Source organism: Citrus clementina, unplaced genomic scaffold (assembly GCF_000493195.1).
Source record: "Citrus clementina cultivar Clemenules unplaced genomic scaffold, Citrus_clementina_v1.0 scaffold_7, whole genome shotgun sequence".
Classification (NCBI taxonomy): Eukaryota; Viridiplantae; Streptophyta; class Magnoliopsida; order Sapindales; family Rutaceae; genus Citrus; species Citrus x clementina.
In genome coordinates, this window is record NW_006262075.1 from 2542616 (window position 1) to 2564865 (window position 22250).

Sequence of the window (22250 nt, forward strand, 5' to 3'; positions counted from 1 at the left end):
ACTCACTCACCGCCACACACGACAAAATGCATGGGTCTCACCATTTCAACTTTTTCCCTTCACAACAGGCACATTTACCACCCCACATAAATTCCTTAGTGAATAATAATACTTAAAGACAGACTCTTTGAAAAGAAAGAAATAGAATGGTCCCTTCTCTTTGTTTCTCTTTGTCTTTTTAAATGTCAATCAAATTATTCCTTGCATTCTTCTTGATGCTTCTCCCTTTTTCATCTTATTTTTGAACATACAAGCATTCGCCATTTAGTTACATGGCTTTGCCTTGGTGTGACCACAACTTCACTAATCTGCGCTTGCTGGGGAATTGACCAATCAGGGTTTTATTGATTCCTTTTAATTTTTTGACTTATAACTTCGGGGATTAGCCTTGCCCTTCTATAATTATTGTTTTTCTTGACTCTAGAGGATTCGCTTCTGTTTTATGTGTTTACTTCATCTATTTAAATGAAACAAGCTACCAAAGAGATGGGTCCAAGGTTTAGTTGCACCACTTATTGTGATTGACGAAAAAAGTGGGTTCGTTCCGTTCCTCTTCCAAGTTTCTAGTCAAGTCAACTATGGCGTTTGAGTTCGCTGAGGTTGAATGATTCCAATTGATTATTAATTGCAATTCAATCGAATTAATTAAAAGTTCCTCGTGTAATTAGAATTCCAATGGAAAAAGGGGAAAAACAACAACAACCACATAATCAAAAACTTGTTCAAATAAAAAAGAACATACATTGGATACGAAATCACAACCTTGTACTTATCTAACGAGTTTGAATCTTAAAGTTAAGATCTAATTTTAGTGGTACAAAAAGGCATTCTTAGATCTCAAATACTTAGTTTGAACTTTGATGGATACATAAATAACATATAACAAAATGTTTCCCAATTTTTTTTATGCAGCCTAATTATAATTTAAAATTTTATTTTTAAAGTAAACCACAATACAAGAATAAAAGCTAACCACGCCAGAGGATTACAATAAGGTATAGAATAGTCACTACCCAAATATGTCTTACAGGAGATATAGGTTCTCTAACTCACCACTCAAGAGGTTTACAAAGCGATACATATATTCACCATCCAATAAGGTCCTACAAGAGATATGAAGCTTCCCAACTCACCACTCTAAGGAATCCATTAAAAAAACAAATACTAAGTTACATGGAGAATCTCTAAAAACAAGAGCCCACTTCTAACTTACATCTCAAAATCACACATGCATGCCTTCTAAAATTACTACCTATTACCTTTATATAGACAAATTGAAACATCCTTTCAAATTTAGGATATGATCTCTATTATTCTAGAACTCAAATCAAACTTAAATTAAAGGTCTTAGCTGTAACAAGATGGAAGAGAACAAAACAAAACATAAACTTCAAAGTTAGTTTTAACAGCAAATAAAGTTTTCCAGATATAAAGCTTGCTGATTAAATCTTGATGCATTGATGCCAATAAATTTAGGACATTCGATCTTGTACAGAATTTCTAACAAATGTAACCTTTATTGACAAAATCTTGAATATCATTAATAAAAGAAATCTGAATTTGATTTTGTGAAGTTACTAAAAAACTAGACACATTTATCTTTCTGCTATAGATAATACACAATTTAATTATATCTAAAAAAATGTAGTTTATTCGAACAAGTAGACTAATAATCTTGGGCTGTGCTAGTCCTTTTGGATCAAATTTGAAAACACTCCTGTGACAAATTTTCCACCTACTCGTGAGAGTTTGGATTCAAATATTTATTTAGCCTTATGCTTATATTCTTATAAGATCATTATTCATAGTTTACACACACACACTACTATAAATATTCATGTTAAAAAAGAAAAAAAAATCTTTAGAAGATCACAAAACTCATACTCGAACGTAAAAAATATTTAAACCTGTGAATAAAATTAGAACATGTGAATTGCAGGTTAATAATGCACCGTAAATCAAATTTGACCGGTTGAGTACTACTCAATATACTGATCAGATAGGCTGGCCCTTTTGTCTTGGCAATAAAAAAAAATGAATATTCAGGACATATTTGCTTTGCCTGAATTGAGTCAATTATACGAACCATTCGTGATGTTTTTCGGCATATCAGGTCGCTAAACTTCACAAATTTGTGTTAAATGAAATTAATTGCGATTTATTATACAAGAAGAGCCTAACTTATACTAAAAAACTGACTCAAGGGATACCTCAAGCTTATATTCTTAGTCCATGAACAGTTCTTAACTGATGTGGGATATCTCCTCATCCTCAACGTTAGGAACCTAGTGAGTCATGTCAATCGTTAATAACAATTTTGCTCTAATTATTATGGGTTCTAAATCATGGGTTTTACATATCGGTCTACGATATCGTTGTAAAGAATCTCGTCTTGTTTTCCACCTGATGAGAGGAACTTGTTGCGCCGAGTAAACTATCAGTTTTCAATTAGGTGGTGCAGGCTTTTCTACTATAAGGAGCTCTCTGTTTGCATGAATCCTAAGTTAAAAATAATTTAGGTTTAAGTTACAAGATGGGTAAGACATTACAGCATAATTCTATTATCTTGATCTTGCATTTTAAAGAAAATTTTATCTAACTGCCTAAGAAGAGTGGTTGGTCCAGTGGTCTGGTTTGCTTCCGTGATCAGGTCCGGATATGGTCACTTTTTCTTAAAATAACAATTATAATAATAATAATAATAATAATAAGATACCTCTTTTTCTGAATGGAAGTATTTTTTTCTTTTTTTTAATGATCTTAAGAGTAGACACCGTCTTCTTTGAGCTTATATATTTGGAATGTGTTTTTTTTACAACGTATGGTATACGGGCTATGCTACATTGGAACTAAGCACTATACTGAAACAGGTGATATATAAGTTGTGTTACAGTAGAATTTAGATGTTTGATATTAATTTGAATTCTCTCTTAGTATGATTGATTAAGTTTGAAAATCTTGTAATATATATATATATATATATATATAATGGCGAATTATTGATAATATCTCTTTAATTATTATTTTTATTCATATTTAATAACCAATAATTACTTGAATATATTTTGAGAAGTTTAAATAATGAGAGAATCGCGATCCATTAGACTTGCATTGAAGTAAGATAATGATTTTACAAAAATATCTGGTAATGCTTACTGGTAAATTCAGAATGATCATGAACTTTTTAATGCTATACTTGTCACTTTGAGCCTACAAAAGCTTGGAAATTCCATGGTTTCGTGTGTTGCAGAAGTATTACCAATGTGGCAAAGACCGATTAAAAAGATATATGAATATGAAAGTGATGGTACTCTTTCCTTAAATGAATAATCATACAGCAATCATATCCTAATTGCTTGTTTGTACATAAAATCAACAAGAGTAATTATTTAAAAATGATTAGCCTTTACCTAATGATGTGAAGCCCTAACCAACCACTTCCTAGAAGGAGGCATCATTAGATACTGTTTATGATGTTAAGCCAAAAAAAAAAAAAAAATCATGTTTTTTACTTAAAAACTAAGCCTCGTGACCCTCTTGCACCACCAAACCCCAATTTTTTTAATGATTCAGTCTTCTTCTCCATTGGTCCGAAGAGTTGAAATCCATCCATGTTGAAGCTTATATAATGAGAAAATCATTAAAATAATTCTCCAATGCTGTCTATTTTAAAAGTTCCATATAAAAGCTAGCAATTCAAGTTTGCGTTTATTTCAGATAGAAAATTAAATTAAATTAAGTTAGAAAGTATATTATTTTGGAGAAACAAGTAAACAACAGAAGAAATTAATATGCAATTTGAATGGGGCTAGATCAGAAGATATAGACAACTCACCTTTCATTCGTAAATTTATATTCATCTTACATATTATATATTACCTATTATTTATATTTGCTACTGTGTGCAATTAATTAATTATTATATGATTAAAGTGCCTAAGTAAAACAATAGCATCAAAACACAATATTTATGATGCATTAAAGAGGGAGCAACTTTAAAGCTCTCTTTCCACTATAACCTCGCACTAGAGAATAAGAAAACTTTAAAGAGTAGTAATAATATGCCTCACTTTTAATCAAAGGTCAGTGAGGCCAATGGAATTGAAGAAGTTGAGGAGGATGCAATATGGAAGTCATTATCAAGAATAGATTTCATCAATGACAACCTAGCCCCTAAAATCAGTACTTCACTATAAATGATTTAAAAAAGAGAAAAAACTAAAGATTCAAAGTTGAATGACCTTATATTGATAGAGAGTAGTGGAAAATGCCAAAAGCTAGCTTATCTCCAAGACTTTTTGAGAATAATTATATCTCATGCAAAAGAATACAAAGATGATGATATCTTTGTTTATTTATTTGTTAATTATCAAGATACATTATGACAATTAGCCACCATATATGTAGATGATTGTTTGTTAATATAGGTTTGGTTGGGACTTGGAAAGCAAACAGCCATGTCCATGTCCTCTTCACCTCATCAAATGGGTCACTTTCTTCTGATCAGATGATTTCATTAACTCAAGGGACCAACATTCTCATGGTATATGGCTCCACCTTTTACATCTTCTCCTTTTATCTTTTGGAGCTTTTTTTTTTAAATTTATTTATTGTAACTTTCTTTAATAATTGTTTATATATATATATATATATTCAAATGAGTAATCAAGTATATGGATGTTGTGGTAGATAGGAGTTGAAATTTGAACAAGGTAGGAAAGTGAGAAAAAAGAATTGAGAAAACATGGGGTGGTGAGTCATTTGGTTTTGGACTCCTTTAGAGCATGGCCCCCTGAGGAAAACGACCTGAAATAATTGAAGGAACGCATAAGCACTTGAGGGTGTGTAAAAAAATGGCAAATGGGATGAGAGTGGTGATGACGCAGATATGAAATATGATAAATGAAGCAAGAGGAGTAGTAGTAGCAGTAGCATTATATACATGCGTATAAATGTAAACGTAAATGAAAGATAGAAAGAAAGAAAGGAAATATGAGGTGGTCCTTAAAGGGGGTCCACGTGGCACGGCCGGCAAGGGGTGGCCATAGACACGTGGGCTGGGTGGTCCAAAGGGTTTGAGATGTGTTCAAATATCGACACGTGGTAATAAAGAAGAGGTAACAGGCTGTTTATCAAGAGGGCATGGGAGAGGGAGAGCTATCTTTGATGCTCTAGAGAGTATTGATGAGAGATGGGATATGAATTATGATGCTATTGTCTGTAGAGTTTTTTGCAGCCTTACAAGGTGAAGGTGGGACTGACTCATGAGAGAGTAAATTCAAAGACTACAAAAACTCTTTTTTGAGCTTTTGGATGTTGCCTCTCCATTGTCTTCACCTTTGGATCTCCTTGTCTTAACGGTCAATTTCCTTTGATATTTTCCTTTCTCTGACAATTACCCACCCAGTCCCCAGCCCCAGGCATCTATTTTCGGAAAAATAGATCGGACAGAATGGTAAATGTCATCAACAGTTCGTGTTGCTTGAAGGAACTTATATTATAATGTAATAATGCGTTGATTCTTGCTGTCATCGCAATTTGAAATTTCACAAATTGCATTGGGAGCGCACATGATGGCCTCCAGTCCTCGTCCCTGGAGATTTGATTGAAATTAATTGCGTGTTTGCAGTTTTGGGTGTGCTGCCGTTTTTAGCCATCTTAGGCACCCAAGTCTCCTTGTGGGCTTTATCTATTTTCATGGATTCTAGCATGTCGCCTCCCAAGATAGAAGCCCAAAATCTGAGACCTGTTAGAAAAGGCAAGCCCTGACTGTTCATGTCCAGTACCATGCCTGTATTTTGATCTGCCCTCTCAACAAAATGAGGTTTTTCAGTCCTCTGAATGATCAGTGGGAGTATTTTCTCTTTTAGGCTTATAATATATTATTTTGAAGCATACGAAAAGATAAGTCTAACCTAATATCGTTACACCGTATTGGTCCCATGGATCGACGACAAATCCCATTATTTTTGGTGTTATTTTGCAAGTTAAAGAATTTATTTATTTTTTAATTTTTTCACCGATTTTAAGATTTTGACCTTTTTATTATGGACGTCAAAATTAAGTGTCATTTGTCTTGTTTTTCTTAATAATATGTGTTTGTTTATTTTGATAAATTCACGTTATTTAAGATTAGTACAAAGTGGCCCTAAAATCATAACTTGTCATCTAGACTTTATTTAATAATATTTTTATTATTCAGAAACTTTTATTTTTCTATCTCTCATTTTCTTTAAGTTTCCGTTTCGTCAGAATAGATCTACAATTAACTGCCTAACTAGATTTTGTTCTTAGGCCTATTTCCCTTTTTTTTTTTTTTTTTTGCCTTTTATTCCTCAAACTTGATAAAAGAGTTCTGTTTCAGGAGGCGAAAAGAAAATTAAAAAATGGATAAAAGAGTTCAATAAGTCAAGAACAAATCGGCTTGAAAACTGTCAATGGTATCTTTGTAGGCACATTGCAATTCTTTAATTGATATTATTGTCTCGTCAATGGTAAGCAGTACTCTCTTTCACACCTATAATCTAATTAAGAAGAAGTAATTTCACCAGTTTGTATGAATGGATCAGCAAGTTAATGCATTAACAATTTAGCAAAGACGATTCAAAATTAGGGTTTCCTTTTTCTTTTCCATAAGGAATGGCAATTATAAGTATTTATGAAGTAATTAAAGTGACTCGGCACATTAATATGTGCATTACTGATGGAAAAGCTGTGACCACACAAGAAACTAATTAAGGACGCGTGGGTACCAGCTCCGTGCACACACGCTGTCAGGATAGCCTAGCTTAAAAAGCTTGTCCATTACCGCACTGGCGTTTTCATTGCTCTCGAAAGTAGAATTCCTTCATGAGTAAAAGTGATTCAAACTTTCAGAAAGGCGAAAATCTTGACATAAGAAAATATTAATATATTGTTAAGTGTAACATTAATACATAGTGATCAATGGCATTGAAATTTATTTGTTATGCATGAACGTGGATCTGAGAGACGCATTGGAGTAAGAACTTGATACAAGTTTTCAGAGAAGAACAAGAAGTGCCGTTCTTAGCTTTCTGCTTGAGCATCAGCCATTTCTTCAATTTCTTTGTTGTAACAACAGTGGTGTTTCTCTGACTGTCCTTGCTAAAAGGGTAGCTTCTAAAGAATCTGAAATCAGAGTTTGCTGAAAAACTGAAGTTGATCATTGACTTGTATGTATTTACGAGGCAGAGACATTGTGGTGTGGGGGGAATGTATTACAAGAATGATTTTTGCATAAAATTAATGTTCTGCCAATAATTAGAATTCTAGCCGTTGTTCAGTAATTTTGGCTTGCGTTCGTTGGACTTCAAAGAGAGCGGACCTTCACTGATTTGTCGTAATCCATAATTACCTCAATGTGATATAAATGTGCGATTGGTAGTCCTTCCATTAAGAGCAATACAAATTGCCATGTGACTTTTCCATGTTGGACTTTCTTTGGTCTTCTAACATAACAATCTTGTCAGGTTCCGAGGGATTGCTGCCTAGTGCCTGCATGAGAAACGCTCAAAGCTTTCAGAACGTTTAGAGAACAAAGAAGAAAAATAATTATGTGTAGTCTTGAACTCTTGATGATCAGTATCCTTGGAGCTGAACATGCTTAACCTTTTCAGAACCTGGCGGCCGATTCAGCCTATTCTTTTAGTCTTCTTGTCCTAATCGATTCCTGCACATATCTATATGCAGCCCCTTGCAGTTTCAGCACTCATCATCATCAATCTTCTTCTATTAATTTCCTTACTCTTTGCCAGTCTTTTGATTTGATTATTTTACCCGTACGCGTCTCATATGGCATTAGTGCTTGTGTATTTACATACATATAGAAAGCAAAGATATCCTCTTCTCCATTAGTTTCCAAATACGCTTGGGACTAACTACGAAATCTTATGATAAATGGAAACCTCCTGATGATGAAGGAGGAAACAAAAGGTTAAATTTTACGTAATTAAATTTTAGTTGGACATAGGAATTAAATTCACGTATAAAAGAGATTTTAGAATGTATATGTTGGAGTAATACAACCAATTAATATATGGATTATATGAGAGTTGAATTTTTAATATAACTATTACTTGTATAATGATTTATTCATTATATAACTAAGATGATATCTATAATTTATTCTAAAATTTCTCCACGTATAGAAAAACAAATTAGAAAGACAAATTGGAAAGGGTACTTTAGAACACGGGATACCCTCATCACATCGTTACATTTGTGCCCACTTCGAATGATTGGAGTGGCTTTAGTAACCCACATCTAGTTTCATGGGGGTAATTGAGAAAGGTCTTAGTGACTATGGCTTTCCAAAGATGCTGGAGGCCCGTTTACTTATTAGGCCAGCGGCCAATTTTCCGTACATGATGGAGGTCCGTTCGCCTCTAAAATACATGCTAAATAAATATTTATCAACGCTTTGACTGGTCCATGCATAAATCAGCTTTAGAAAATTGCATGGAATCACAAACACAAATCAATGTCTTATAATTAATCATAAGATTAATAGTTTTGATTGCATGCATGCTTGCATGTCCTTTAAGAGAAGAGAAAAAGCAATTACAAACCAAAAAGAAAAAAAATAAAAACAAAAAGAAAAAAAGGAGAGAGAGAAAGAAGAAGAAGATATGCATATAAAATGCTTTGCTCCTTGAATGGTGGTTAATAAGTAGTAGTACTTTAGTTGGAGAAGCTGAAGATAAAGCATCAAGATTCAAGCATGTGTGATGTGTTACCAGGTTGTCCAACGCCCTTTCTTCACTGGAAAAACGACGCTCTAGCTTCTTCACTAAAATTCAACGTATGTGTGTGTGTGTAAACCAATAAATTAAATAGCATATCTGTTTGTTTTCTACTGCGTCTCCAGCATTTCTTTTCATAAAAATTGTTTGCCTTTAATGTCTAATAATTCTACTTCATTTTTCCTGATGAACTGATGATGCATGCATTCACAGGACCCACGCCTAATGCCTTGTCCATTTTTGGACAATCATGTAGAGAGAAGAGAGATGTATAGATGAGCTAAGTCAGATGGAAATAATTATTGTGACTAAGCAGGGATGTGTCCATGGCTATCAACAATTATTATACAACGATGTAAATTAATTGTCAAAGCATTTGCTTATTAGAATTAATTCTATATAAATTAAACTATGATAGTGGCAATTAATTAGTCTAAATTGCCTCATCCCAATCAGCCTTTAACAACGAATGCAGCAGCCAAAGCTATTTCCTTTTGGACTATATATGGACTGCGGACCCATGCGTCTTCATTGATGACACACACACACACCCACACCCGCATACAAACAGAGATCGGAGAGAGAAAAAGAGATGGTTCAGTGGGGACAAAACAAAGACAAACGTTGGAGTGGGGGCAGAGAGAGAGAGAGATGCCTTTTGCTGGATATGATTGGCATTGACTTGCTTGTCCAAATGTCTTTGGAAAGTTCGCTTTTCCTTGTCCCAATTTCGGATTCCAGTCCGCGCCTCTCCGATCCCAAATACACATAGAGAAACTAATTAACCTTGTGCTAGTTGTAACTTGGAACACTAACACCCCCGATCCCCCATTGCCCCCTTCCCAATTGCTCAGTGCTTTTTGTGCGTGTGTATGTGTTTTTTTGTTTTGTTTTGGGTCCAACTCGAGGCATCGTCTACGTATGGTCCCCCATTCGTGAGACTGAGGGGGAAGCTTCAGCTTTGCCTGTATCAAATTTAAGCAGTATACTGTATATATATATATTGCTAAAATAGATTCTGGTTCACAATTTGAGAGCTTTGTCAATTGTCATGCAGTACTTTTCAAACACTTGTTCCAATATTTTTCAAATAATTATATTTTCCTAAGTTAACATTTTTCTCTATAATGCATTTCCTATGGTCGAATTTTTTATATGTCAGCATTATGTTCAAAAACATATGTGTGTTCCCTATAAAAACAAACAAGTAACGGTATAATAATAACTGGAAAAGAAACACGAACGAACACCAACCCTATTCCTTCAGTTTCAAAATTGGTTCAGACATTTACAAGCTTCCATTGTGATCATAGATTGTTCGTATTCACTTCTAATTTGTCTTCAGCTACGTTTCATTTGAATGCTGTGCGTGATTTCTTGAGAACTGCAACAGGATGCTGTGCCATTAGGAACCCCCTCGAACTGCTTATTCCGCTTGTCTTTAGCTTGACCTGATTTTTAACTCTTTCTAGTTTCTTGAATCGGTTTTCTGCAGATCAAAGTTTAATTTTTAATTTTTATTTGTTTTTCATGAGTGATAACACATGTCAGAGGCTCGTGGAATCCTCTTGGCATCGTTTAACTGTCCAAAAAGTCTTTTAAAATTATTGCAGAGCTATTTTCCAGGTTTAAAATTCATTAAAACACATGGGTATCTAACCTAACCTTGTGTTTATAAAACTGAAAACTTATTCAAGAAAATCTCAGCACCATGGAACTTGGTGTTTACTAGATCATTGTAATAGGGGATGTTATTTTTTTGTAATCCGCAATTAAGAATGTAATTAATACAACTCATTTCAATAATTTCACAACTCCATGAAGCATGTCTGTCAGTTTAATTTGGAATAGACTACATATTTGTCTCGATATTCTTACAATTTCGGCATTGAGAAACTGATCCAATCTGACTTGTGTAAAATCTTGATAATAAGATAAAATAGAAGTTTCATTTGTTTATTCATTGGGACAAGAAATTTCAACTTATAGCAATGGAGTTTAAAATATCAGATGAGTCCAAAACGCCAATCTAGCTCTCTCTCCAATCTCCATATCAGGCAAATGAAGAGGGAAGAATCACTTAGCAACAACAACATAATATTAGATCCATATATGATTCCTATTCGAAGTTAAGTCCACAGATTAATTATTTCTTCCACACTCATTCATACAAGCTAAATCCTCTTAAAAGGGTAAATTTACTTTCATCATCTAATATCTGTTAAGTGAGTCTATATTAAAGAGTAGTAGAATTTAGACTTTTGGATTTTTCAGCATTTCAATATAAAAGGCCATTGATTAAAGAATTGTTGATAAAAAGTTCTTAATTATCAACGTCTCTCTTTCTCTTTGCTGCAGCAGAAGATGAAACCATTTTGTTATCTCGTTATGTAGAGTATCGCGACAAAAAGAGAGCTCTGGCCTCCGGCCACTTTAGCACAGTGGTACAGTCACAGAGCTTGACCTTTTCTTTTGCATCGATCTTTGCAAATTGCAATAGGCATTGGCAGGGCTTTGCAAAGCAATATTTTAATGGGAGGATTCTGTGACAAACGTTATTTACTTGGATACTCAATGACAATATTTGGGTATCTGCCGCTGCCTTTGCTAAAGAGCCTAATTTCTCAAAAGAGATTAGACAAATACAACCCCACAAAACCTCATTTCCTTTTCAAGCATCCAATGTTTACTTTAGTTCTCTTCTCATCTTTCATCTCTTTTGAGGCGAGTCTCCTGCCTTTTTTTCACCTTTTTTTTCCCCCTCGCGCAAATAGTTGTTAACAACTTGCATTTGTAGTTAACAAGTACATTTTGATGTAGAGTTTATTTTAGTTATTTTAGGTGTTTTGATCTTTTTTATTTTTAATTAGAGTACATCTTTTAGTTTTTTGTTTATAATATGATTGTGATTTAGTTTCCCGTTTGCTTGGAAAGTAGATTTATTTTATTTATAATTGAGAGGTCTTATCATTGTTAGAAAAAAAAATTCAATTATTCAATAAAAATCTCTCTTCATAATTCCTTTGAAATCTTTTTTATAGAGTCATCTGAATTAGAGTATCATCTAATGAGTCATTTAAATTAGAGCGTCTTCTAATGAGTCATTTAAATTAAAGCGTCATTTAATTTATCTAATCTTTCTTAAAGCATTATTAAAATCTCATTGAGTCATATGAATTAAAATAAGATCTAATCACGCTTCGATTAGAACATAACTCAATCGCATTAACTTAGTGTGATACTAGAACGATATCTAATATTCATCTATTCTATCAATCTCCTTCTGCTATTCCGCTCTATCATGCCCTTTTGTAATTTAATTCTTATAGTCTTTTTGTATTTGTGGGGCCATACCTGAAAGCTAATGGTTCACATAATGTATCAGTCAATTCCAGCATGCTTGATATAAAATTATTGACACAAAGTGTTGGAAATCGACCTATTGAAAATGCACACCAGCTTGCCTTCCAGACCCTCCACTAAACAATTGATTTAGCGCCATCAATTTAAACAACATTAAGCATGAAATTGCGCATGTTAAAAAGAGGCTCTACTATGACACAATACCTAAAACTAAAGAATCCTTGATGGCTTAATTGCTAATTAACTTCAAATTGTAGCTAATTAAATACATATCGCTAGTAAATAATTGTTTATATATGTACAAACAAACCTACAAGTTGACCTTGAATATCCTTGAACTGCGAAAATAAACTTAATGACATACTTCATGTCTTTGACTCCCAATCTCATAAGTTGATATCTCTATTCTGTAATGAAATGTACCTCAATTACCTGAAAAAAAAATAACAAATTAAGCAAACTCCTCCGAATGTGATGTGATGAGTTAAGCAATAATTTGTCCTGAAATGATATTCCTTTTTTTTTTGGCTTTTTGGTGAAGAAAATTCAATAAACAAAAAACACATGCATGATAGGAAATTAGGAATAGGATACTACTAACACATTATGTGGTGGAGAGGCGGTCACCAGCTCCCAACTTGCCTCCCGACAAGAGAAGAGAATGTGGAAAATAGGCCCATCTTAATGAATATTATATCTTTTTCACTCTAATTTGTCAAAATTGGTTGCTTAATATAACTATTATATCCTCTCTACTTGTCTGCTTAGACTTATGGTTGAGTGAAATTTGTCTACTTTTTGGACATTTGGCATCAAAAGGCTCTTACTCTCACTGCTCACCGGCTTGACTCTTTTGTAAACTTTCTCCTTCAATTAAATGTGCTAAAGACCACGAGCTAGCATTGGCATAGCTTCTTTTAATGCATGAAGACTCTCCTCAATCCTCGTTACAAAAGCTAACCGATTTATAAAGAGAGTGACTTTCACAAACAAGGCTCTCACCGGTCAAAAGCCGTAAAGTGTAGTCTTTTGTAGCCGATTTAATGGATTTCTTTTTTCCCTCGATATTATTTATCTTTTCATGCAAGTATTTCAGTTCTGCCATCTATGTTCAGACTCTTATGTAAACTACAGATGATTATTACTTTCTGGGCACTTGCTTGTTTGCTCAAAACTCAGAAGCAAAAAGACAAGTAAAAAGTTTTTGCAGACTACCTAGGCCTGTCTCTGAACCCCATCTGCTCGTCCAAGCTACTAAACTTGTCTATCTCTCCAAAATCCCACCTTGGTAGTCACTGGTCTTGTTCTAGAGTAAACGGTAAGTGGTAATTCTTTTTTTTTTTTTAATTTGTATTCTGGAAATGCTTCTGTTTTTACTGGAATCCTTTTCCTTTCAAATGGTTGTTAGAGATGTGGTTTGAAGGGAGTACAGACAATAAAACGCTGGGCCTGAGGGTGACTTCAAGACACAAGCGTTCAAAGAGGTAGCTGCTGCTCACTCTTCTCTTACTCTGCAATTGTTGGGTGTATGCTTGTTCCAGTTCTGCATCCGGAAAGACTTTCGACATGGGTTATCTGTCTAAATACAAATTTCACTCCCTGGCCTTCGTAATATAATGTGTTCTACAAATTAAAAAAATAAAAATCATGACACCGCACTATTGTTTTGGCTTCTCACATTCTAATTTCGTTCGCTCACAAAATGTCAGTGATCGAGAACAAAGTTCCGAGCTTCAAGAAAGAGAAGAATGTAGACTGCTTCTAGATCACAGAAATGGTTGAATTTGTTTTATTTGCTTAAACTGTATTTGATTTCTTGAAAAAAAAAATTCTTTTTTTTTCCTCTTCCGCATTTGTCTTTGCTTTATCAAGAATTTTCTTAGTCATAAATGACTTTTGATTAGAAAGTTTTTTATGTTTACCAGTTTAATATAGTTTGGTCTGTTATTTGAGTTTTTGTGTTCTTGTTTAACTGAAATCTCTTTTACTTATTTGAGTTAATTTGGGAAAACAAGTTTGTCTATTATAAAAGAGAGGTTCAGTTACGTCTGTAATCCCTTTGGATCAATTAAATTCCTTAAAATATGGGCTTTTTGGCTTAAATATTGTGGGTTCTTAGCAAGCTGCTGATTTCTCTTTAGAAAGAAAAAAAGCGCCATTTTTCTGATAACTTTTAAATTAGCAAGTCATAGTTGATATTGTATTTTGCAAGTCCTAAAGAACCATTTTGAGATGGGTTTTGGGCAAAAAATGATAGCAAGGTGGACCAGTCATAGTGGCAGAAGGTAATGTGAACGCCACTGGTTCTTCTTCTCTGGTATGAAGTGACTGATGATTATTCTTAGAGCATTGGCTTGTATAAAAAACATTAATGAAGTGACCAAGAATTGGAATGTTAATCTTTAAAATATTGTCATGTCCAAATTATATGTGTTGAACATCTGTATCTGTTATTTTGCCATTGCCAGCTTTCCATATAAGAAAAGAGTTGATGAAGGAGATAACTTAGGCAGTTCCCAGGAAGCATCACATGGTGGAAGGCTGGTAAGAGAACTCTCTTTCCTCTTTTTGCTTAAATAAATTGAAAAGGTTTATTTTCTAAAGAAGGTTAAGATACAGAATGACAATCAGATTGATAATCTGACTAGTTTTTATTTTATTCTTCTTTCTTTCTCTTTTTTTATCTTTTAGAAAGATCTCGAGCACATTGCCAGCCAGAACATTACCAAAATAATCTCATTTTAATCCATTTTTTCTTTGCCAGATTAGTTAAGCCTAATCTTTTTTTAAATGTATTAATTGTTTTAAGTATAGTTAACTCTGTGAATACTCAAATGTCTTCTATTAAATGAATCTCCTCTTTAAAATCTAGTTGAAGAAAAAAGGATCCATGACAAGTACCAAGAAATGAATTGATAAGGTTTTCTCAGCTGATATAAAACTCCTCGTCTCAATAATGGTAGTTCACTAACTGAGCAGATATCCTGAACGAATATGCCTCTATCAAAACAATTGTGGTGTAACTTTCAAATGTCTTACTGGTACCAGGATACAAGGCATCTGGAGGACTCTGCTAAAACCAGGAAGAAACATTCTCCAAAGAAAGAAGCCCAAAATAATTTGAAGCAGGAGGTGTGCAACTAAACTTGTCATTGTTTTACCCATGTTTTGAAGATTCACTCTGACCATATGGAACTTAATCTTTGATCAGCAGCGTGTTGTTATTAGTCCCCAGCTATAAAGTTGCATATTTTATTGGCTAATATGATTTTCGTCACTTGTTTGCAGATTCTACAGCTTGAGAAAAGATTGCAGGACCAATTCCAGGTCCGCCATGCTTTGGAAAAAGCTTTGGGCTATAGAACTTCTTCCAATGTAGATATTAGTAATATGTCAATGCCCAAGGTATCTCCTTCCTGCTAATTTTACAGGACAGTTTTTTATAAGCTTCACTTGTTACTATCATTATTGCTTCGTGTTCTTTAGAAGAACCCAGCCTTAGAAGCCAAGGTAATAGGGCATTAATTGTCTATGAAACCTTTGGTATTACCGCAATAGACTTGTTGATCTAAAACTGTCTCTGAAAATGAATCTTCTTGATTTATATTGCAATTTCACCAAGTTATATGTTGTGTCTAAAATAACCATAACTCCTAAACTTGTACTAGTTTCATGCATTTTACTAAAAATGATGTACTGAACATTCCATGTTCTTTGACGCCGTAGAAGTGAATGTAAGAAGCCTGCCTCTAGTTGGACATGAAGTCATAGATGAAGAAGCTAATATTGATCTTTAGATTTGAGTCTTGATTGCTGCTTGCCTGTCCCTGTATATTCTTGGTGGCTAAATTCTGATACTTCTTTTTCGTTTTTCTCTCTTTAAATTCTAGCCGGCAACAGAACTAATTAAAGAAATCGCAGTGCTAGAGTTGGAAGTTGTATATTTAGAACAATATCTTCTCTCACTGTATCGGAAGGCATTTGATCAACAAATTTCCTCTGTATCTCCTACCAAGGTTGAAAGATTAAAATCACCTTTAACTACCCCGAGAGGGAGGTTCAGGGAAGTTTCAGAACCTGATTTTACACCAAAAGGTGAAAATCCTGCAATTCAATCTGGTTGTCAGACAATTGACGATCAGATGCAAGAATCTAATTGTGTTGGAGAAGATAAGCTTTTAGATTCTGGCGTTCATCGATGTCACTCTTCACTATCTCAACATTCTGCATTTCCCGCTAGATCATCTCCTCCAGCAGATTCTCTTGATAGAGCTGTGCGTTCTTGTCATTCCCAGCCATTGTCCATGGTGGAGGTAAATAAGCACATATTCTGTGAAGTATTTTCATTTATTTTGCATACCATATAGTGGCAATAACTCCGCTACTCATCCAAGCTGAAGAGACACCTGCAAAGAAAAGGGCATTCAGATCTTTATGCTGTTTCCTTTTTTATGTCTTCTTTCCCTCATGGTCAACCAGTTTCAAGTGCAAAGCTCTAGTAGAAATGACCATAGCTCATGGCATCCACTCATCTAACATTATTGTATATTGCACCTTAGGCTTTTTCTAGAGTAAGACTTTTGATGGCTTTTCTGCAGTATGTCCAGAATGCGCCGAATTTAATCAGTCTGGCCGAGCACCTTGGTACTCGCATTTCTGATCATGTTCCAGAGACACCTAACAGGCTTTCTGAGGATATGATTAAGTGCATGTCAGCTATATACTGCAAGCTTGCCGACCCACCATTGATGCATAATGGCCTTTCATCCCCAAATTCATCGCTGTCATCAATGAGTGCATTTTCCCCACGAAATCAGTGTGATATATGGAGTCCTGGGTGTAAGAATAATTCATCTTTTGATGTACGGGTGGATAACCCTTTTCATGTGGAGGGACTTCAAGAATTTAGTGGACCATACAGCACAATGGTTGAAATCCCATGGATCTACAGAGATAGTCAGAAATTGGGTGATGTCGAAAACCTTCTGCAAAATTTCAAGTTAGTCTAATCTTCATATTTTAATTTGAACTCATGTTTTATTGCAATTTTAATTGTGCTTAGTAAGTTTATTCTGCTACAGGTCACTCATTTCCAGATTGGAAACTGTCGATCCTAGGAAGTTGAAACATGAAGAGAAGCTAGCATTCTGGATCAATGTACATAATGCGTTAGTGATGCATGTAACTGATCTCCTTCATGAAATTTAATTTGCATGTCTTCTTCTCCTTTTTTTATGGTTCTGTTTCTGGTTTGAATTGCAACATAAATTGATTCTTTGTTTTCCATTAGGCATTTTTGGCTTATGGGATTCCACAAAACAATATAAAGAGACTCTTTCTTCTACTGAAGGTAAGAAGAACTATAACATTATCTTTAAGACGACAATGCAGTCCGGTATATGTTTCTTACACAATTGCAATATCCAGGCTGCATATAACGTTGGAGGTCACATAGTCAGTGCAGACTCTATTCAGAATTCTATTCTTGGATGCCGGATGTCTCGTCCTGGACAGGTGGATATCAAGTCCTAAATTCAAATCTTATAGTTTTATTATCCAAAAGAGTAAGAAGAAGAAGAAGAAGAAAATCTTATATTTGTTTGAGATTATAAAAATAATCTTGTGCATTGGCATTATGTAATAGACGTCATAAATATTATGCATCCAGTCATGAGCAATATAGAGATTGTGGGTCTGGAAACCAGCTATTCGTCTTGAGAACTATTGTCAGCAGACATGACGTCTTCTTTTGCATCAGACAGCTTCATCAACTTCAATTTACAGTGTTACTGTCAAGCTTTATGTAACTTCACGTTTATAGTGGGACTGATGAAGCTTTTATCTGCTTGTAGTGGATACGCTTGTTACTCTCTTCAAAAGGAAAATTCAAGAGTGGAGATGAACGGCAAGCATATGCAATTGAGCATCCAGAATCCCTTTTGCACTTTGCTCTGTGTTCAGGAAGCCATTCTGATCCTGCGGTACATCACTACCTTTGATTTGTTTACATTTTGATTTCTGGTCTGAAATATCAGCCACAAAACTAATAAGATTTTTGGAACTAAGCAAATATCTTTCAACTCGAAAAATTGATTGAGACTTAATTTCAGATTTAAAAAGCAAAAATAATGTGAAAATAAAACTAAAAAATTTGCTCATTTCATTGTTACACACTGTGCTCGTTTGAATCAGAAACTCACTGATACAAAAAAACTCAGGAGGAACTCTTTCATTTTTGGCGTGTGGTCCTTGAGTACAAAATAAGAATAAATGAAACGAACTGGACAGAAACATAGTACCCAATGCCTTGATATGAATTCCATGCCCTTTTATTTTTTTTGGTGTGAATGAAATTTATGAACCTTGAAATCTTTTTCAGGTTCGTGTGTACACACCCAAAAGAGTGTTTCTGGAGCTGGAAGGGGCAAAAGAAGAGTATATCCGCGCTGCCTTTGGTATTCGCAAGGACCAGAAAATTCTTCTACCGAAGATTGTGGAGGCATATGCAAAGGACTCAGGTTTATGTGCAGCTGGTATCATGGAGATGATCCAACAGTCTTTGCCTGAATCTCTGAGGAAAAGTGTTAGGAAATGTCAATTGAGTAAATCCCGCAAAAGCATAGAATGGATCCCGCACAATTTTACATTTCGGTATCTGATATCCAAAGAGCTTGTAAGGTGATTTGGTGAGTGCTTAGTACTTGAGCTTACTCCACGTTATTAAGATTTTTATATAAGAAGATTCGATAATCTCTGTACAGCGAGAAAAATGAAGCTGGAAATTGTAAGGTAGAACATTGAGGCGTTTTGTAAAATGTGATCTTTCTGCCATGTAATGGGATGAAAGTATCTATGATTTAGGTGATTTCATGAAAGTATGCAAAGTGTGCAATGAGTTAATGGATCAGGTTTAATGCCCATTTTGTCATTTTGCCTGAATGATTACTTCTGACCTCCAAATTTATTTTCTCGACTCTCATTGGATAAAACATCTATTACTAATTATTATTCTATAATCTAGGATCTTCTATGAATGTTGCCCAGGGATACATACAAATCTATAATGCTAAAAAATTCGTGGTCACGTTAATCATCCATGGTAGTGGTTGCATATCGCATCCTACAAGAAAAATTACATAATGCTAGTGGGACTATTATTAACTCGTAAGAAAAGATGAGAAAGAAAGAATGTTTGTGCCTAATCTTGTCAATGCCTAAGAAAGAAGACACTTAACTCTTGCCCAAAACTGTCAGAGGGATCAATCAAATGGTAAGCCTGAGAATGATCAGACCCGCTCCCAGGCACCTTCTCAAACTGACCCCTCAGATACTTGTGCCCACCGGATCCCTTGTCGGGCAAGAACCCCGCTCCAGCGGAGACAGTCCTGGTCATCTCCGGCAGCCATTCATCCTTCCAGGACAGCTCCCGCCTTCTGGCAAGCCCCATTTTCAGCCCGTTACAGTACATGACCCACTGAGGATTACTCAGTAGCGGCTCCTTGGACCCAGCTGAATCACACTTGCATTCGAAAACCATCCGGATCATTCCATGTTTGATTAAACTGCTGAATGCTGATGTGTTAAGGGGAAGGTCCAGGAGTATCAATGGTGAGCTTTGGGAACCTTCTTGTAGGCATAGTCTCACCGGTTTACCGTTAATAACAGGGCAAATGATGGTTCCACATACCGTTAATGAATCTGGCAAGCAGTGAGAAAGGAATGTGGTTGGGCAAGCCCCGCAGCAGGACATAAAGAGTTCCTTAATCTGGCAGAGTGTGTTCAACATTTTCATCTGCCAGTGACTGTCAACTGTTGTGTTACTGCAGTTCGTTACCTATGTTTTTTCCATAATAAGACGGACTCTTTCGTCATTCCAAACGGTTGAGGGTGACATGACAATGATAATGTAGATGAGTCGGGTGGGATTTTAAATTCAAATATTTCAAATAAATTTTTTCTTTTCGAGACGTTTTGGAGTATCACAGACATTTTAAATTTTTTTATCCCATATAATATTTTAAATGACATGTCATGTTATTAATTAGTTGATAATTATTTATAAAAATCTAAGTAAATTAATTATTTTATCTCACCAACCAATTAATGAATATCAAATAATTTTTTGAGAATAAAAAATTTAGAATGTATACCCTTTTTCTTTATTTACCTTACTGAAATATTTAAACAGTATAAATTCTAATAACTCCTCCATTAATAATAAAAATTAACTTTAATGAAAATTAACCTCACAAAACCCCCCGTCTTTCAATTTTATTTTCAAGCAATTTGAGACAAATGTCACAGGTTTTGATTGTGACATTGATATTCAAGACGTAAAATACAAAGGGCAAGTCTGGCTTTAATATTCGAGAGGCTGAAATACAAAGACCAAGCTGGGGTCATGTATGCGCTAGTTTGTGGTTTTCCTGTTACATCCTGAGTTTCAAATGGGCCTTCGTGCATTAGATGTATGAATATAGTTGCTACAAGTTTTTTATTTCTTTATGATATGTGGATGTGAACAATTTTCAAAATAAAGAAAAAATGTGTGGGTGTTGAGAGTTTTTAGCCTCAAAAGGAAAAAAAATTTGTTTATTTAACTTGGGGTTTAATTTTATATATAGTGTCCTTTCATGTAATTTTGATAAAGATTTGAAATTGTAAAATATGTAAAGGTATTCTAAGAGGTATTTAAAGGGCGTCCATTAATATATCCAAATTTTTCACTAACCAAATTTGCGTGGCTAGTAAAATCATTTACTAACCCCCTTTTGATGTATACTTTAATATACAAAAGCCAAAGCTGTTCCTGTACTCAAATTGGATTACTCTGTGCTACTACTTACACAAGTAAACTAATTAAAAGTCTATAAGAGGAAGATTCGGGCTACCTACAATTTCGCAAATACGCTCTCCAATTTTATTTAATTTTCCAGAGGATTGTCATAAAAACATAATGTTTTAAGGTATCTTGCTTCTTAACACAGGCAGGCAAACGTCTTACTCACATTCAGTCTTTCATAATATATATTTTCAGATATTTTATGCCGCTAAATGCTAATCTACAATGGTTGAAGTCAAAATTTGCGTGCAATTCCCAAAAGTCCAACTCTTCACAACAATTGAACCACAGGGAAAGGAAAGATGCTGCTGGAATTGTCGGTAGAAACCAATTTGGACTGATGGTCAAAATCGCTTGACACGATGTACGCTTTTTATATTCTAGGCATGCATGCAGTTCTACACTTGTGAAGACTGAAGACATGTCCAATTCTAAGTGCTTACATTTTCATTTAGTCGGGGGAGTGTGTGTGTACAGAATTGCCATTGATTTTTTTTCCAGAAACGCTCCCGTTGTTTTAATAATTCACAAATTTAACAAGATGATATATAACATGCAAAACCAGAGCTTAATTAATTAATAAATATATATCATTCAGCGAGTACTAGTAATTCCACTCAAACAAACTTAATAATTAATAATACAAGTTCTAATTAGAAATTATTAATAAGGACTCTCACCAATGATGTTCCCTGGAGGATCATAAAAGCATACAGTTAAAGTAACTTGCTGTTTCACACAAGTAGCTTGAGCACACCCCAATTCCAGAGACTTTCTCCACACAACTTGCTTGTAAACCCCGCATATGTGATTTGGCGCGCATGAATTATCAGCATGATTGTAGAAAGTCTTCTCTTTCACCCAAGCATCCACAGCCATCCGCGGTGTCACCGCCATTCCGCTTCCCCATAACTGGTTGGCACCGTATTTGCCGCTTGTCAGATTTGCAAATTGGCACCCCATTTTGTTTCTTTGGAATCTGACTACTCTATTTGTGCCGTTGCCCAGCTTCTCGCTCCATTTGAGAGGAGCTACTCCCACTGCGGCTCTTGCCTGGTTGTGTGCTTCCAGGAACTCCCTGGCTGCGGCTGGGAGTACTGGCGCCGGCTTCCCATCGGCTGAGCTCAGGCATATCCCTAGAAATACAATCAATATTCCAAGCAGGCCAGCTTGTGCCATGTCTTTTTTCTAGCTGAAATAGTGAAATGATCAATCAAATATGCAGTTGAGTTGAAATGATTATTTATATTACATCTATGGTTGGTAAGAAAAAGCAGAAAATT

At 34.9% G+C, this 22250-nt stretch overlaps 3 protein-coding genes across 4 annotated transcripts; 1 reads left to right on the top strand and 2 right to left on the bottom strand.

Annotated features, from left to right (window-relative positions):
* Nucleotides 1-12911: 12911 nt before the first annotated feature.
* LOC18037199 lies at nucleotides 12912-19908 on the top strand. Of its 2 annotated transcripts, XM_006425709.2 has the most exons (12): nucleotides 12912-13443; nucleotides 13534-13609; nucleotides 14594-14669; nucleotides 15174-15257; nucleotides 15414-15530; nucleotides 16016-16438; nucleotides 16724-17124; nucleotides 17207-17306; nucleotides 17416-17475; nucleotides 17553-17639; nucleotides 17978-18106; nucleotides 18505-19908. In XM_006425709.2, the coding sequence occupies exons 2-12, from the start codon at nucleotides 13536-13538 to the stop codon at nucleotides 18805-18807; spliced, it is 1854 nt and encodes a 617-aa protein (XP_006425772.1). In that variant the 5' UTR covers nucleotides 12912-13443; nucleotides 13534-13535; the 3' UTR covers nucleotides 18808-19908. The 2 variants fall into 2 exon arrangements, with proteins under 2 accessions (XP_006425772.1, XP_024036733.1); XM_024180965.1 differs by lacking the exons at nucleotides 12912-13443; nucleotides 13534-13609 and adding an exon at nucleotides 14998-15084 and having other exon boundaries at nucleotides 14593-14669.
* LOC112096750 (protein MIZU-KUSSEI 1-like) lies at nucleotides 19333-19911 on the bottom strand. The gene has a single exon (XM_024180409.1). It carries the CDS (start codon nucleotides 19909-19911, stop codon nucleotides 19333-19335), a length of 579 nt encoding a protein of 192 aa, XP_024036177.1.
* A 1643-nt stretch (nucleotides 19912-21554) lies between these two features.
* LOC18037240 (STS14 protein) lies at nucleotides 21555-22250 on the bottom strand. The gene has a single exon (XM_024180832.1). The coding sequence runs from the start codon at nucleotides 22144-22146 to the stop codon at nucleotides 21631-21633; it is 516 nt and encodes a 171-aa protein (XP_024036600.1). The 5' UTR covers nucleotides 22147-22250; the 3' UTR covers nucleotides 21555-21630.

What these genes read in the sequence shown, in the direction of transcription:
- LOC18037240 (XM_024180832.1), bottom strand. Translation starts at nt 22,146, where the DNA reads ATGGCACAAGCTGGCCTGCTTGGAATATTGATTGTATTTCTAGGGATA.
- LOC112096750 (XM_024180409.1), bottom strand. Translation starts at nt 19,911, where the DNA reads ATGTTGAACACACTCTGCCAGATTAAGGAACTCTTTATGTCCTGCTGC.
- LOC18037199 (XM_006425709.2), top strand. Translation starts at nt 13,536, where the DNA reads ATGTGGTTTGAAGGGAGTACAGACAATAAAACGCTGGGCCTGAGGGTG. An exon ending in AAAATAATTTGAAGCAGGAG is followed by an intron (nt 15,258 to 15,413) that starts GTGTGCAACTAA and finishes ACTTGTTTGCAG; the next exon opens with ATTCTACAGCTTGAGAAAAG. An exon ending in ATAATGCGTTAGTGATGCAT is followed by an intron (nt 17,307 to 17,415) that starts GTAACTGATCTC and finishes GTTTTCCATTAG; the next exon opens with GCATTTTTGGCTTATGGGAT.